Here is a 16,471-nt window from a genome sequence, read left to right as displayed (position 1 = left end):
GAAAGGAGCGTTTCATATAGCCCATTTGATAGCTCTGTTATCCAAACGACTCCTAACTTAACAACATAAACTCATACTATCATGACAACACCTCCCATATGACCTTCACTCAAACCACCCCATCTACCTCGCCCTCAAGCCCTGCAAGTACTTTGAATTCCTTAGCACCCAACCTCCCACAAGCGCAGCCGAGCTCACAGCACCCATAACCAACAACGTCCTATCCGAAACCACAGTCTCTTCCTTCACCCTCCCAACATGCAATTTCTCCCTCCTCTGCACATACTCCTTCCCACTACCATGAGCCTCGAAATCGCGTTCATAATTGACATCCTCAACCATCTGCTGATACTCCACAACAGTCCTACTCCAATTATTCGTAATCAGACCCTTTTCATTCTTGTACCACGAATTGCAATTCGGATCATTGAAAGCAGAGTTCTGCAATTCATGCTGAATCGTCTCGTTGAACTCTTTCAGAGCTTGTTTCTTTGGAGTCAAAGCCAAAGCTTTGCCGTTCTTGCGTGCTTCGAGAACAGGTTTGATTAAGCCGTTGATGTAGCGGCTTTGGGCTTCGATCATGAGGATGATGGAGTTATGTCCTAGGTTTGTGTTGGGTCCGTAGAGCATTCCGAAGTTGGGGATGTCTTCGACTGTCATGCCATAGAGGGCTTGAGCGCCGTCTTTCCAGACGTCGGATAGGGTGCGGCCGTTGAGGCCGGTGAATTCGATGGGGTGGAGGAATTGAGTAGTTTTAAAACCTGTGGCGCAGACGAGGAGGTCGTAGCCGCCTTCGAGGCTGTCGGCGACTTCGCCGTTGTCGTTCTTGACTTTGACTTGGCTGCCCTGAATGCTGTCGATTGAGCGTGTTTCAAGGCTTACGTTGTCTCGTGCGATGGCTGGAAAGTAGTCATCTGAGATGATGATTCGCTTGCATCCTAGCTTGTACTTTGGCGTGAGCTTGTCCCACAGCTCTGGACGATTAGCCAGCTGTGATTCTAGCATCTGCTTGTGTGCATCCGTGAACGCCTGGCCTAGCGCTTCGTCCTTTTGTGAGATGAAACCATGTGTGCTTTCCCGGAAGTCCATCTGGGCTGCTCTCTTCCGTGACATCGCGCCAGGCACATATCGTAAGACGGATCGCATCACAGGCGATACCGGGGCGTCGAGGCGAGGCACGACCCAGTTTGGTGTTCTCTGGAAGATTGTGACGTGCTTTGCAACTTTGGCGATCTCTGGCAAGATCTGGACACTGGTACAGCCATTGCCAATCATAGCAATTTTCTTGCCCTCGAGGTCGTACGACCAGTCCCATCGAGCAGAGTGCATCTTCTTGCCATCCCACTCATCGATACCAGGGATCTCAGGCCACTTGGGCTGGTTGAGTTGTCCGACACCCGATACCACGAAGTCCGCCTTGATGTCATATGCTGGGTTGAACTCTGCCTCTTTTGAACCAGGAGCGGTCTTGACGCTAACAATCCACTTCTTCTGCTCATCATCCCATGTCGCGCCTTCGACGCTCGTATTAAATCGGAAATGTGGGTATAGTTGGTATTCTTGAGCCACCTTCATAAGGTATTGCAAAATCTCCTCTTGACCAGGATACTCGCGCGTCCAGTCGGGGTTCTTTGCGAAGCTGTACGAGTATAGAGTGGACCAAACGTCGCAGCAGCATCCTGGATATTTATTGTCGAGCCTTGGAAAGTCAGTATGGATGTGTGTATGTCGCTAAATACAGTGCTGTAGCATACCATGTTCCTCCGATACCAGCACTCTTTTCGACCAGAATGAAGTTCCGGCAGTTGTTTCGTTTGATCAAGTCAATGGCGACACACATGCCGGAGATGCCTCCACCAATGATGACAACAGCGGCATTTGCATGCTGGTGGTCATCAATACAATGTTAGCATATTCTCAAGGAGTTCGATAAGGGTTCATCAGATCTCTCGTCCAGCGGTCCACCGCCGTCCAAGTCTGTAGCCGCAGAGAGTCGTGCTTCGGCGAGGCTTACATTCTGGTTGCCAATTGGCACTTCTGGCCACGGCTTGTCCCCTGTCATTGTGAGCTGACGTATGAGTAGTACTGCTGGTGCTCAAGGAGAATAGAAATACAGAAAGTATGAAGTCAAGAGGAAGATGAACTAGGATGAATGTAGATCATGGAGGAGAGGTGCTCTAGTGGATCTGCGGAATACTTGCCTTGCGGTACACGTCGCGTACCGCCATTTGCTTTACCCTCGGATGACTTGCAGAGCCACTCGAGTCGTTTGGTGGATGTCGAACCGCGAGGCGCGAGTGGGAATGAGGAGCTGCAGCTCTCCAAAAAGCGGAGTTGTGTGGAGCCGAAGTGCATCCGACCAGCAGCACGCGTCGACATGCCAACTTGACGAGTTCTGTACTGTTTATGCACAAGCAAGATACTGAATTGAGGCGGGTTGTTGCACAGAAACATAATACACGCGCGACTATCACAGGTGAGGTTGATGGGGATGCTGACCATCAGCATTGATGAGTGATCCACAACCCAGCCACTACGCGTTTGCGTTCACCCGCCCGACCTGGTCAGAATCCTTGCTGTCTATGCCACTTCTCCTCCCAGCCAGGAAAGAAAGGCGACTCGTCCAGCGTCTCCGGCTTCCAATCTGCTGCAATCATACCCTTCTCGAGTTGCTCCTTCTCGCATTGCTCTAGGTATGGAATTACGACATGCTCGGTATGCCACGTATCTTTGTACTCCATGATACTCTGCTTCCCTTCCTTTAGGACCTTGAGCACCAATGACGGGATATATGGCTCGTCTCGGAACTCCGTCACGGGCGTGAAGAGTCCTTTGAAGTTGAACACAATGGCTCCCGAAAGAGGTAGGCGCCGCAGTGTCTGCCAGTCTACTCTCAAGTGCATGCGGTCAATTGAGTGATCAGAATTCTGGGCTTCCCGGACAATGCTATGCGGATCGCCAGGAGGCATGAACAACGGTCTATCAACCTCCAGACCCCAAGAGCCGCGCTGGATCGGCTTGTCAGTTGGCTTTTTGGAGAAATACCTATCCATTGAAAACTCCATCTTCTCCTTGTAGTCCGGAACGGGTTTGTGAATGTCGCTCAGCTTTAGACCAATTTTTGTGCCTAAGGACCATCCCAAGCTCGACATGATCATACCACTTCGAAAGGTGTACAAACCAGTCTCAGGATCCCTCAGCATGATGGCAAAGTCTTCCGGAACATTGTGGAGCAGTACAAGCATCGGCGGCGTAGAGGCCAAGTCAGTCTGAGTCTTCAAAATGTGGTTATGGAATATCATATTCTCCCGATCAAGATGAAAGTAATGCGGATATCTTGCGCACAGAAACTGCAAGCACATTTCCATCAATTCTCTCGTGGCGACCTCGGAACCCGGAAGAGTCTGCAACACGGTGTCACGTTGCTCCTCGAAAGTCTGCACTCGCCACCTGATCGTGTCTGCGTATTCCTGGTTCAGCTCGAGCCACCAGTCGGGTTCCATCTTTGTGATGGACATCGTCTGGTGATAAGCCCACCTAAACGGACGGTACGGCCTCGATAGTGCGGTAGCAATGTCAAACTCATCGTTGGCTTTGGGCAACGGAACTCCACTGAGAGTGGCATAGTCTGGAAACTCCCCGAGCTCCTCAATCTCAGTTAGAGTGAAGCCTGTGGGGGTGGTGTGAAGTGCATGTAGGAGCAGGTCCGGCGACGCCTTGTCTGGAAGCAATCTCGCATGATCCGCTGGAAGCTGGGCGAGTGTGTGCAGAGGTCTGGAGAGCTGACTGTCTGCTGACGATCGGAGCTCTGCCAAAGTGTTTCGGCGATGTGGCGGAAACGCCTGAACGTATAACGCGTTCGCATCGACCTCCGCGATGGGCTTCGGAGGCAGATCTCGTGGTGGTGTCGTTGCAACAGAACAGCGCCTTCGCTGAAGGCCTAATCTGTCGGCAAGCCTCTGCCTTGCTGGAGCGTTAATCGCGAAGTAGAGCACATATCCGGTCAGCACGGCCAGCAAGGCCCAGATGGCGAAAGAGGGCATGATAGCTCAGGCTTGATGAAGTACTCCAGCTTGAACTCACGTAGGTGCGGTCGTGCGAGAGGTCTTCCCTATCTAACACGGTCGTCTTAGACGCCAAGGTAGCAGCTTCGTTGGGAGGGGAAGCGCGATTGGACTTGCTCTCCATAAACGGCAATTCTGTACGTCGTGTGCCTATCTGTGGCGTACCCTAGACTATGTCCTGACCTCGCGCCCAGTTGCAAAGGGCGTGCCAATAACTGCCAATCGATGTGAGCTTATCGGGAGCTCAAGCTGCCACACCACAAGAACAAAGCTCACCCCACAGCTGCCTATCGCACTGTCCCGAGACAGGACTTGAAGCACGAGGCCGCTCCTTCTCAACTTCACTGACCGACATCTTCAAGGCTCGTCCAGTCGTAAACGCAGTTCTATCACTGATGCGAATCCAGTCTAATCTGCCGCCCGAGGCGATGCTGCAAGGGCGGAATGATCGGCAAAAGTGGCAGCTACTGTTGCACAAAGCTGCAGGCCGAGTGGCACACTTCCTCACTCCTCAGCCTCCGGCTAGATGAAGCACAACAGGGCGTATAACTGTTGCTGCAAACTTCGATTCCTCAGCGACAAGTGCTTCAGCCGCATGAGAGTTCCAATAGGAAGGTCATCGAACGTCACAAGCCCTAGCTTCTTCTTCTTGTCTGTAAAACCTAATAGACCTCGAAGGATTCGGCATGTAAGCAACTGCCCGGGGCTGAATCCTGCGCGACTACATATATCGTAACATATCGCCGTGTGGTCGAGACGACGAATTGCCAAGTGTTGCTTCTCCATCAGGCGCATAAGTTTACGCTCCAAGAACCTTGAAGACAACGACGTCTCAGTTGCACCTTTGTTCTCTTCGAGGCTGCTACAAGGAATCGTTCATCATGACCGGAAGCATATTTCTCACGGGACCGAAGCCATCACTCAAGTTAGTTCCTAACGACATCTGGCTCCCTGGGTTGTATTCTCGACGTGTCTTGTGCTTTGAACTTCCACAGAGCTCGAGCCAGGACAAGGTCGTTGACATATTCCAGCGTGCTCTGAACGCACTGGTACAGGGGACGCCGGAGCTAGGTGCAACATCAATAGTCGTGCAAAATGCTGCTCTACACGACCCTTCCAAGCCTGTGAGTATATCTGCAAGCGGAAATATTCGGACCTGAAATTTACATTGGGCTAACGATCTATTTAGTGGAGGGAGCTGGCAACTGGCAAAGGCATTGAGCTTGTCATCAAAGACTTGACTGCAAGCATGCCCAGTTTCAAACAACTGGAAAGCTCTGGATTCCCGCTGTCAGAGTTCAGAGACTCGGAGATCATGCCAATTGAAGGACCTATCATGCCCGAACCTGCTGCCGTGTCGAAATTTCAGTTGAATTTTATTGAAGGGGGCGTTCTCTTGAGCTCCTGTATATATCACCACCTCACCGATGGTAATGGCATGAATGCGATCATGCGAGCTCTAGCCGAGAATTGCAAGAAGGCAACTGAGACTCAGGGTGACCTTCCGCCGCATGTACTCGATACCAGCCGCGCGGTGTTCGACGTCCCAGAAGGGTTGACAGACATACATCATCATGGGGCATATTCTATTGGCGACGATCTGTTCACACCGGGGGTATCCCACGACGAAGCTCCTCCTGAGGTCAATGGTGTCGAGCCACCGTCTCCGCCACAATTCCAACCACACTACTACCACATCTCAGCGGAGAATGCGCAAGCAATCAAAGAATATGCCAGCAGTATATCGCCCGTCTCAACGCACGATGCCATCTCTGCAGCCCTTTGGCGGAACCTCATCATCTCTCGTGTCTCGACCGGCGAACTCACCGACCTCGATAAGCTCTGCTCGTTCACCATTCCGCACAACGCAAGAAAGTACTTGAACCTCCCCTCAACATGGGTCGGCAACCTCACCTACTTCATCATTGCCTACGCAACAGTCCGCGAGATCACCCAACCCGACAGCGTCCCTCTCCTCGCTTCTCGAATTCGCGCTGCGATGTCCGCCGTCACGCCCGCTCATGTTCACGGCGTCATCACTCTTCGCAAAAGGCATCCCTTCTCTCTGTCCTGGTGGCCCATCATGGTCGCTGGCGAACCTGAAATTGTCGCGCTGACCAGCTTCTACCACTCCGAACTTCTTCTCAACAACGACAGTGATGGTAGTCCTCTTGTTGACTGGGGCGAATATCTCGGCCACGAAGCCAAGCATTTCACTACGACGGATCTGGGAGCTTTCGCTGCACAGTTTCAACGCGCGCATTTCGTGGGTCCGAAATTGCCGCCGGACGGGAGGGGGTGTTATGTGCATATTGGTCTGCTGAAGCCGGAAGTAGAAAGTTTCAGGACTGAAGAGGTGTGGAATCGGTATTTCACTTTGAAGGAGGTTACGGTGGTGGAAGGAGCTTCTTCGGAGTAGCCATGTGTGCTTCATGGATGACTTCTTGATATTAACTGCTGCGATGGTGACACCAAAATAATCGCCACATTACACACTTTTCTCCATTGAGACTTCTCTGCTGCTTGGTTTGTCTTCGCCGAAAGGTCGTTCTGAATACTCAATTAAGACAGTAAGACGCTTCTGCCACTGACCTTGAGATGCTTGCTGGAAAGGCTTCTGTGCTCCTCGACCTAAATCTTGGCCAGATGGTCAGGCGACAACAATTGGAGCCGGCGACCCCCAGCACTCGCTCGAAAGTAGGCTTTGCGCGGACAAAGGTCGGAGCTTTGGTCGAGGGCCTGACACGCACGACTGCGATGCAGGACCCGTCTGACAGAACGACTCGATGGATGAACGGACGCATGAATGGTAGAAGAGAAACGAACAGACAAGAGATCATGATGAACATCCTGCTGCGGGAGAGCAGCCACAGTATTGAGTGCCGTTTTTTCATTCAGCGTGGTATCATTCCCATAAGCTAAAACCCTCCCAGCAGACAGCCCTTGTCGTGCTCTTTTGAACGCCGTGCTTTCGTATGCTACACAAGAGAGAAGATCAGGACATTTAGATCTTGATCTCACGGTCGGCCCGTTGCTTGGCCTTGCGGGTAGCAGCCTGAGACTTGGCACCCATGATACCACCGCCCCAGTGGCGCTTGGCCTCCTCGTTCTTCTCGAGGTAGCCCTCCTTGACGGCCTGGACGAGCTTGGAGAGCTCGTTCTTGTCCTCGGCGCGGACCTCGGTGATGGCGAGGGCGGCAGCGGTCTAGAGCAGATGTTAGCGTGTGCATAATAGCTCATTTCGGCATTTCTACACACCTTCTTGTGGACGACAGTTCCGAGACGGGCCTTGCCCTTGACAATGGCGTATGGGACACCCATCTTCCTGCAGAGAGCCGGGAGGAAGACAACGAGCTCGATTGGGTCGACATCGTTAGGGATGAGGACGAGAGCAGTCTTCTTGGCCTCGATCAGAGCCACAACGTGGTTGAGACCGTACTTGACGGCGTATGGCTTCTTGCTGACATCCTCCTTCTTCTTGCCCTCGGCGACGGCGGTGGCCTCCTTGTGCAGACGCTCTTTCTTCTCGGCCTTGGTCTCTGGTCGGTACTTGTTGAGGAACTTGAAAGCCTGGGCGGCGGTGTTGCGGTCGAGAGTGTTGCTGAACTGAGCGATAGCCGGTGGGACCTTGAGACGCATGTTCAAGATCTTGCGCTGGCGCTGCAGGCGGACGTATTCTGGCCACTTCACCATGCGGGAGAGGTTGCGGCGTGGCTGGATGTCCTGGCCAATGCCATAGTTGCGTGGGCGGCGCTCGATGAGCGGGTTCTGCAGAAGCAGTGAGTAGACTGTCAGCGAAGACGAGAGGGGAATAAGAGACATACCTTGGCCTGCTTCTTGCTAACACCGGCCTTGGAGGCAGGGAAAGGAGCCGGAGCGGCCTTCTTTCCACCAGCTTTTGGAGGCTATCATTGAGAAGAACAATCAGCGACTGTTGCCTTCTCTAGAGAGACTGCGCGGTTGCCCGACGCAGCTCAAGCCATAGTCACACGCATCGCTCCGCAGAGACGATGGTGGATGCAAAATTTTGGGATCATTGCCATTTGCATGCCCGCCGAATCGCAAAGTGCGAAAATGATCGCGCAGATGTCCATCAGCGAGCAGAGGCAAATGACTAGCCGGTTCGTGCGATACTTACCATATTGACGGCGTGCTGCTCGGAAGAAGGGAGGGTGATGGGTGGTGTTGTTCTGGCTTCGACGAGCTTGCAGAGCAGAAGACGGTGCTGCGCGCAAACAGAATTGAAGTTCTGGTGGGCAGCGCCAAGAGTCCCGTGCGGGCCGGGGGTTTAGCCGCTTTTTGGGCTGGGAGCCGATTCGGAAGCTGCGCCAGCTTTCTTGGAGGGTCGACGAAAACGCGCAAGCAACGTCCCCGTCCAAGCATTGCAGAGTGCAATCGGTCCAGGCAGCTTCATTTCGCCACTTGCTGCTGCGCAATTCACACAAGTCATCTTCTCACCAGACCGCGGCTGTGTATCCTGCCACCGCGCCGCCGAGTTCCTAGCGAAGCCGACTGCCACAGGAGCCTCATTCGTCGCTCCCAGCTGACATCATCTGCCGCGCATTGTGGAAGGCCAGTCAGTGATCTTCCGCAGAGCTCCAACGAACACTTCTTCAACTCCACCACCCGCGACGTCCGGCGATCCGACACTTCTAGATCAAATCTGCAGCCTTGCAGCGATCCGAACGAACAAGGCGACAGCAACTGCCCCCCAGCGCAACATTGGTTGCAGCCTAATCCGCCGAGATGTCCTCCGTTCTACGAAGCGTGAAGAATGTCACCAAGGGCTACTCTTCTGTGCAAGTGAAGGTCCGGAATGGTGGGTGGCAGTAGTCAGGAAGGTGGCATCACTGAAAGGCCGCTGACCCCGCGACACAGCAACGAGCAATGACCCATGGGGGCCCACGGGCGCAGATATGGCGGACGTCGCCCGAATCACGTACAACAGGTGCGGAATCCCCGATCGAAGCCCATGCATCGCTGTCACGCTCTGCGTGTCTTTGTTGGGCACAGTAGTGACTCCTGCTAACCATGAGGTCGCAGCTCAACCGATTTCTACGAGGTCATGGACATGCTGGACAAGCGATTGAACGACAAGGGCAAGAACTGGCGACACGTGCTCAAGAGTTTGAAAGTCCTGGACTACTGTCTACATGAAGGCTCGGAATTGGTGGTTACATGGGCTAGGAAGAACATCTACATCATCAAGACCTTGCGCGAATTTATTCACATTGACGAAGACGGCAGAGACGTTGGAGCAAGCAGTATGTCTTGAAGAGACAAAATGACACGCATGAAATGCTGACGAGTGCTCAGTTCGACATTCAGCCAAGGAGCTGACATCTTTGATTCTGGACGAAGAACGACTCCGTTCTGAACGAGCGAACAGGGGATCGTGGAAATCGCGCGTTACTGGACTCGAGGAATTCGGTCTTGGGGGCGACCCAACGCCTAAGCAGCGAGAGCAGCAGCGAAGGCGACCACAGAACGACGACGACGATCTCGAATACAGACTTGCCATTGAAGCTTCCAAGAACGAAGCAGAGGAGGACGCTGCAAGGAGAGCGCAGCGCAGTGGCTTTGACGCCGATGATGATCTGGCGAAGGCCATAAAGTTGAGCAAAGAAGAGGAAGAGCTTCGCAAGCGGCAATTGGAGGACCAGCAACAGGAGGATTTGCTCTTTGACAACACCCCGGATCAGGCTCCTCAGCCAACAGGTTTCAACCAAGGCTATCAGCAACAAGCCGCTGTGGACTGGTTCGGCAATCCTTTGCAGCAGCAGCAACCGCAGGCAACTGGATTTTTGAACAACGCTTACAGTCAATCCACCGGCTTGCAACAACAGCAGACCGCATTCCAGAACGGCTATGGTTACCAACAGCCCCAACAAACGGGCTGGGAACAAATGCAGCAGCCGGCCCAGCAGTTTTTGCAGCCACAAAACACTTTCAACCCTTGGGCAAACCAGATGAATGGAGGGGCATTCGGCCAACAGCAGCAGCCAATCCAGGAGCAGCCCACTGCTCAAGCTGGCTCGAACAACCCATGGGCGACTAACAACAGCCAGACGCAATCAGGCATCGCTCCACAGCCAACCGGATCAAACAACCCCTTTGCATCGCACTCCCAACGACAGACTGCATCCCCATTTAAACAACCCACGCTCGACACTCTCCGAGAGCAACAGACAACTCAGCAATTTCAGTCGAGGCCGAACCCAATCCAGAACTTCTCGGTCCCACAATCGACCCCATCACCAATTCAGCCTCAGCAAACGCAAAGGCCAGTCGATCCTTATCAGGCCAAGCTCAATGAATTGCTGTCGAGTGGGGAAGGACAGGATACCTTTGGAAACACTGGAGATCTCCGTATTCCTGCCCAACACACGGCTCCTGGCACATATGTCAATTCTGCTGGCGCTGGCTCTATGGGCAGATTGGAAGCCGCGAAGACCGGCAACAACCCCTTCTTCAGCCAACCTCCGACACAATATCCTGCACAAACTGGTCCCGCGGCGCAATTCGGCGGCCCCGGAGCTGGCTTTGGTGGAGGCAATCCATTCGGACCCAGACCTGGCCAGCAGCAGCAACAGCAAGGTCAGAGTCTAATTGATCTTTAGAGAAGGGAAGAAAAGTTTGGCATGGCATTCTTATCTGAGGACGAGCGGAGAAAGTTTGGTATGGGTGTGCCGCGTCGATAAGCTGCAAAGCTGTCCCCTCTTTGAGACGATGGGCCGTCGTCCTTTGAGTGGGTGAGCAAGAATCAAATATGTGGTGGTGTGCTGGTGGAAGCAGTGAGGCGATTTCCTTGCACTGAATTGCATTTGCATAACGTTCTTGATACCCACAGTCGATGTTATATCATTCGTTCGGCTGCGAGTTGCTTTGCTATATTTGCTTTAAATTTTGGGATCAATATCGTGAGAGATCGGAATGGTAAAGATTCGTTCGTTTTCTCAGGCCTTTCGCACAGGCATTCGCAACTTTCTTGTCACAGTCCTGCGGTCAGGCGGTGAAGAGCAAGTCAGATCCTCAGAGAGGTACCTGATCCGCAGTGGAAGTCGTTTCCGGAGTCGCAGTCTTCGTGCAGATCGTTCTCAAGAAGATACGTGCTGGTCCGGGGTCTGGTTGATGGGAACAGCAAGCGAAGAACAGGTTGCACGACATCAGAGGTTGACGCATTTACCGAAAGCGTGTGGAATTGAATGGCTCATTCGGTTCTGCTCCTCGCTCACAGGCACTCTGGGCTCCAGTTCCTCTTGTCGATCCGGATGGCCATCCACGGGTCTGTGATGCGTGAGTTGGTGCTTGCCATAGCAGCGACAGCGACAGCAGCGAAGCATAGGGCGCAGGCCGACCGGGCCGAGCCCCGACGATTGACGGTATCCACTGCCGAACTAACTTGCTTCATCGAACAAACACTTCGACACGGTCGATCTGCATAGTACGAACAAGTCAAATTGAGTCGCTACGAGCGAGCAAAGCGCAAGGATTTGCAGCGCCTTCCGGCCCACGCTCGACGAATGCCATCTCCAACAGTTCGCCTCCAATATGGAAATCCACTGCCATTCTCTGCTTTCAGAAGAGGCGTCCAGTAGCGATACTGGCGTTCTGCTCTTCTCTCCAGTCCCTCTGAGCTTCTGGGGCGGCACAGACCCTTCTACTGGCAAAGTTGTTGACGCACATCATGACCTCTGTGGTATCAACCTTAAAGGTGCAATCCTGGCGATACCCGGAAGCAGGGGTTCTTGCACGGGAAGCACTGTGATACTGGAGATGCTGTTGAATTCGACTGCCCCTAAGGCTTTGATCTTCAGGGAGAGGGAGGATATAGTCACGGCAGGAGTGATTGTTGCCCGAGAGCTATTTGGACGTGAACTGCCGGTTGTGATAACAAATGATGAAAAGGATTTTGAGAGGCTGAAAGGAATGGACGGAAAGTTTGTGAATATTCGGAACGGATTCATTACTGCGCGGCGCAATGGCGAAGCTGCACCAATGGAACTCAGTCCACCAATCCAATTCCTCGGAAAACGCCAATTTGATTCGACTGGTATCAATTTGAATGCGAGCGACCTTGCTATGCTTGACGGGCATCGAGGAAGCGCTGCCGCTAGAGCGATGAAGATCATTATTACCTTTGCGAAACTTCAGGGAGCGACCGAGCTCATCAACGTTACCCAGGCACACCTGGACTCCGTTCTATACACAGGCCCCGCAGTTCTGATGTTTGCAGAACGACTCCTTGCTCTTGGCGATGCGAAGTTCACCGTGCCTACGACTATGAATGCAATCAGCATCGATCAGCAACGATGGCAAAGTCACAGCATCGATGTGAAGTTCGCCGCAAATGCCAACAAACTGGCAAATGCTTATGTCACGATGGGTGCAAGGCCCACTTTCACTTGTGCCCCTTATCTGCTTGATAGCGCTCCCTCGTCCGGCGAGCAAGTCGCCTGGGCGGAGTCAAACGCAGTAGTGTTCGCGAATAGCGTTTTGGGCGCAAAGACGCAGAAGTATCCGGATCTCATCGATGTCTGCATCGCACTTGTTGGTCGTGCTCCGTTGGCTGGATGTCATACAGCTGCAGGGCGCCTACCCTCGATCGCTATCAATGCACCTCCCCCAGATTCCACAACTTTTGACAAAGATCTCTTCTGGTCCATACTCGGATATTGTGTTGGAGAGCTCTGCGGCAATCGTATTCCACTCGTGCTCGGACTTGAAGACAGCAAACCTAGAATATCAGATCTGAAAGCGTTTGGAGCAGCTTTCGCGACGACTTCTTCCGCGAGCATGTTTCGCGTCAGGGGCGTCACGCCAGAGCATTGTATTCTCCGCCCGGAGATGCTCAGGCAGCGCCTCGAAATAACAGACCTGAGGCAGTGTTTCATGAGACTCAACACTGCAATTGAGCCTTCTGTGAGTGTGATCGCTCTCGGAAATCCACACTTCTCTTTCGAGGAGTTCGAGGCGTTGGCTCAATTGCTTCATGACAGCGAAGGCAATATGAGAGTGAAAGCCAGCAGCGTACGCCTTATGATCACGACGAGTCGCGATGTTCACCAGAGGATCACTTTGAAAAATATAGCGATCATGCTTGATGAGTTTGGCGCGGAAGTTATCACAGATACGTGCTGGTGCATGATTCGGGAGTCTACGATCACGCACGAGAATCAACCGCAAGAAAACATTATGACGAATTCGGCAAAGTATGCACATTATGCAACGGGCCTCGTAGGAAGAAAAGTGCACTTTGGAAGCCTAAGGGACTGTGTCGAAGCCTCTCTGCTGGGGAAACGGACTCTGGAACCCACCGGGTGAAAGAGAAAATACGCATTGTTTGCCGCGTATAGGGCTCTCCACGCAATTGAGATTCAGACGTGCACGATCGACACAGGCAAAGAGTCCAACACTGACAAGTACAAAGCTTAACTGATATTCAAGCGCGCCTACTGTGCAATGAATTCGCAACTGTCTTCTGTCATGATCGGGGGTCGCACTTTGAGAAAGAGGAAGAATCGTGATGGCTCGCAAGACGCACCTGCGCCGGAGAGCAGGAAACGGCAGAAACCTTCCAAGAAAGCACCCATCGCTCCACCACCAAACAATCCCAACGATGACCGAGAAGAGGAGATTGAGATAACGCAGCATGATCGCAACGAAAGCCTTCTCATCGGGCATGAGAGGGCCTCCAATGCTGAGCACTCTAGTCGTGACAATGTCGAAACTCGTCTATCAGAAGCCGCGATCGTAAGCACAGCTCGTCGCTCCAAAAACATGATAGAGCGCGATAGCAACCCTGAATCCGATGGAAAGCATTTAGAGCTTCAAAGACAAGGTCGCCGCAGGATTTCCAACGACACGGCGGGTACTGACCGTGTACCTGGCTCGCACCCTGAAGCTTCTGGTGCTGAAAACAATGATCCAGCAACTGACACGAGCCAAGCCTTGTCCGATCTGCTTCAGAAAGTCCGAGAGATTGAAAGCTTGAACTTCGCACAGACGTGCAATTTCTTCACGGAATGGACCACTAGCCGCCCTCGCCGTGACTTTAGAGAATGGCTTGAGTTCTACCAAAATGTCGCCAAGCCCACTTTCTATCACGACAAGCAATGGGAAGAATACATTGATGCAAACAGAGTGGAAGACGGCATGACTATTGGAGAGGCACGATTGAGAGAATCAAGGTCTGTCATGCTCAAGCTTGTTGGAGAGGGAACGCTGGAGACCGGGAGACCTCCACGAGAGTTCTTGGAAGTGCAGGCTTGGGAAGATGCCATTAGAGACTCGTCGAACAAAGAGGAAACAATTGCGCTTAGGGACCGGATGCTGCAAGATCTCATGGCAAGCCGCATCCGCCAGCCACAAGATTTTGATACATACTTGTGGCAAGCCAGTTGGCAGATGGCTAGCCGTGATGCGAAGAACGATGAGCAGGCGACCCGCATAGAAAAACAACGACAGAACATGATCGATGGAGTCTTACACGCAGGAGAAATGCCCTGTAGTTTTGAGGATTGGTTCAAGGCATCTGAATGGAGCGAACATGCCGAAAGATTCCCCGCAGAGGAGCGTGAGACCCGCCGACTGGAAGAGCAGATGATGGAGGACGTTCTCCGTGAAGCGACTTCCCCTTACGGCGCTGCGTGGCTGTTTCGCGCGCCAGAATGGGATCGATATATCGAAGAAGTGGAAGCCAAGCAAGGAGAAAAACGCTCCTGGCTGTGGGAAAGGAGTCGCGCTTGCGTTCATGATGGTCGAGAGCGCAGATGCATGACACCCGGTCGAGCACGCTGCGCTGCAGGCTGGGTCCAACTGCGTAAGAAGCTTGATCGGGAGCTCAACGCTGATGTCTCGCAGATTGAGAACGAACGCTTGACAGTTGAAAAGTACTCCAGACTCGAGCCGGAGGAGCTAATAATGCCACCGAGTCTGAACGGTGAGACCATCGCTGATCAGGCGATCGATCTCGTGAAGAAGACCGTCAAGTTGGAAAAGGCCAAATTCGACATAGCAGAATGGAACAAACGCAAACAGAATGCGCAGCCCGCCGAGAAGGAACGTCTAATACAGCAATTTGCCAAGATGCAGAGGGCATTTGTCAACACTGACTTGACATATCGTCCCGATGATATTCCGGCAGACCGTGTGGCAGCGGCGAAGGAAATTGGGTACGATGGAAGCCAGCCTGGACTCTGGTGCTACAAAGGCGAGCTCGGTGCTGGAGGTTATGGCATCGCAACTTTATGGGTCCAGTTAGACGCCCAAGCCCGATATATCAACAGGGAAGTCCTGAAAGACACGTACCTTGACGGCGGTCGTTGGAACCATGGTGCCTACTGGGCAGGCGACATTGATTCTCGAAAACCTCTGGAATTTGAGGTAGTCACCCAGCTTAAAGCTCTGCCTGGATCTGACAACATCGTAGAATACTACGAAACAACGGCTTACGCTGAGAGAAGCATGTACAGGTCAGTCCACCACTCGCGCAACGAGGTCCAAATGCCCTGAATGTCCAATTTGCAATCGCAATCGGAGTGCAATAAAGCAGACTCACTGACGAGACGCAGAATTTACATGGAGTATGCCGAACACGGAACCCTTCAGGATCTTATAGAAGCACATCGAGAAGCACAGGCATTGCAGACTGCCGAAGGAGCTGCTGTAAATTGGTACGTGATCTACGCTAACACATTCAATCGCTCTGCTGAGCTGACAACGCTTCTAGGAGAGTCTCACCTCGCTTGCTCTGGTGCATATTCGAAGGGTTGGCTTCAGCATTATGCCTCGCCCACGAAGGCCGTCTTCCTGAAAACACCCACCGACCGCCGAAAATCGTTCCTGTGATACATCGAGACCTCAAGCCTGCAAATATACTGCTGGCGGCTCCACATGCTGATGTTTGGCCCGAGCTTCCGATTGTGAAACTCGCTGACTGGGGCCTTGTGGTTCCAAAGAGCACCGGCGATCACCTTATGCGGCGGGGAGGCACAGCCGCATGGATGGCGCCAGAAGTTCTGCCATTTGAAGGATCAGATCACTCGTTGTACGGGCATCATGAGCCATCGGAAGCCTCCGATATCTGGTCACTTGGTCGGGTAATGCTTGCACTGGCCAATCTTGACAAGGCCAACGTGGAACCTTTTCGGTTTGGTATGACAGCACCAACGTACGGCCTTGGAGTGCAAGATCGATTACTGCCTCGAATGGTGGCACTGATTAATCGCTGCCTGGAGACTGAGCCGAACGATTGCATCAAGTGTGGTGTCCTCTGGAAGAATATTCAAGCTCAGGTTGCGACTTTCGAAGGACCTTTCGGACAACCTATGAAGATGAAGAAACGTGAAGAGGATGAAGTCCTGTTGTACCAGCATGACAAGTACCGGGCCTGGGGTCGTTGAAAT

The 16,471-nt window shown here is 52.8% G+C and overlaps 7 protein-coding genes across 7 annotated transcripts; 4 read left to right on the top strand and 3 right to left on the bottom strand.

Annotated features, from left to right (window-relative positions):
- Positions 1-123: 123 nt before the first annotated feature.
- Positions 124-2,062, bottom strand: CKM354_000804000 (uncharacterized protein; the record flags this gene model as incomplete). Its single annotated transcript, XM_044803406.1, has 3 exons — positions 124-1,699; positions 1,755-1,885; positions 2,015-2,062. The coding sequence occupies 3 exons, from the start codon at positions 2,060-2,062 to the stop codon at positions 124-126; spliced, it is 1,755 nt and encodes a 584-aa protein (XP_044659341.1).
- Positions 2,063-2,564: 502 nt separating this feature from the next.
- On the bottom strand, positions 2,565-4,043 carry CKM354_000803900 (uncharacterized protein; the record flags this gene model as incomplete). Its single annotated transcript, XM_044803405.1, has 1 exon — positions 2,565-4,043. One exon carries the CDS (start codon positions 4,041-4,043, stop codon positions 2,565-2,567), a length of 1,479 nt encoding a protein of 492 aa, XP_044659340.1.
- A 902-nt stretch (positions 4,044-4,945) lies between these two features.
- Positions 4,946-6,483, top strand: CKM354_000803800 (uncharacterized protein; the record flags this gene model as incomplete). The annotated part of the gene is made up of 2 exons (XM_044803404.1): positions 4,946-5,188; positions 5,254-6,483. 2 exons carry the CDS (start codon positions 4,946-4,948, stop codon positions 6,481-6,483), a joined length of 1,473 nt encoding a protein of 490 aa, XP_044659339.1.
- A 585-nt stretch (positions 6,484-7,068) lies between these two features.
- CKM354_000803700 (uncharacterized protein) lies at positions 7,069-8,205 on the bottom strand (the record flags this gene model as incomplete). The annotated part of the gene is made up of 4 exons (XM_044803403.1): positions 7,069-7,269; positions 7,323-7,832; positions 7,889-7,969; positions 8,203-8,205. The coding sequence occupies 4 exons, from the start codon at positions 8,203-8,205 to the stop codon at positions 7,069-7,071; spliced, it is 795 nt and encodes a 264-aa protein (XP_044659338.1).
- A 605-nt stretch (positions 8,206-8,810) lies between these two features.
- On the top strand, positions 8,811-10,684 carry CKM354_000803600 (uncharacterized protein; the record flags this gene model as incomplete). The annotated part of the gene is made up of 4 exons (XM_044803402.1): positions 8,811-8,883; positions 8,943-9,012; positions 9,108-9,328; positions 9,381-10,684. 4 exons carry the CDS (start codon positions 8,811-8,813, stop codon positions 10,682-10,684), a joined length of 1,668 nt encoding a protein of 555 aa, XP_044659337.1.
- Positions 10,685-11,615: 931 nt separating this feature from the next.
- Positions 11,616-13,388, top strand: CKM354_000803500 (uncharacterized protein; the record flags this gene model as incomplete). The annotated part of the gene is made up of 1 exon (XM_044803401.1): positions 11,616-13,388. One exon carries the CDS (start codon positions 11,616-11,618, stop codon positions 13,386-13,388), a length of 1,773 nt encoding a protein of 590 aa, XP_044659336.1.
- A 138-nt stretch (positions 13,389-13,526) lies between these two features.
- On the top strand, positions 13,527-16,468 carry CKM354_000803400 (uncharacterized protein; the record flags this gene model as incomplete). The annotated part of the gene is made up of 3 exons (XM_044803400.1): positions 13,527-15,538; positions 15,638-15,739; positions 15,796-16,468. 3 exons carry the CDS (start codon positions 13,527-13,529, stop codon positions 16,466-16,468), a joined length of 2,787 nt encoding a protein of 928 aa, XP_044659335.1.
- Between the last annotated feature and the right edge of the window lie 3 nt (positions 16,469-16,471).

The sequence above is a fragment of the Cercospora kikuchii genome (genome assembly GCF_019650295.1).
Source record: "Cercospora kikuchii DNA, contig_00005, whole genome shotgun sequence".
Classification (NCBI taxonomy): domain Eukaryota; kingdom Fungi; phylum Ascomycota; class Dothideomycetes; order Mycosphaerellales; family Mycosphaerellaceae; genus Cercospora; species Cercospora kikuchii.
This window is presented reverse-complemented; position numbering and strand designations above follow the sequence as displayed.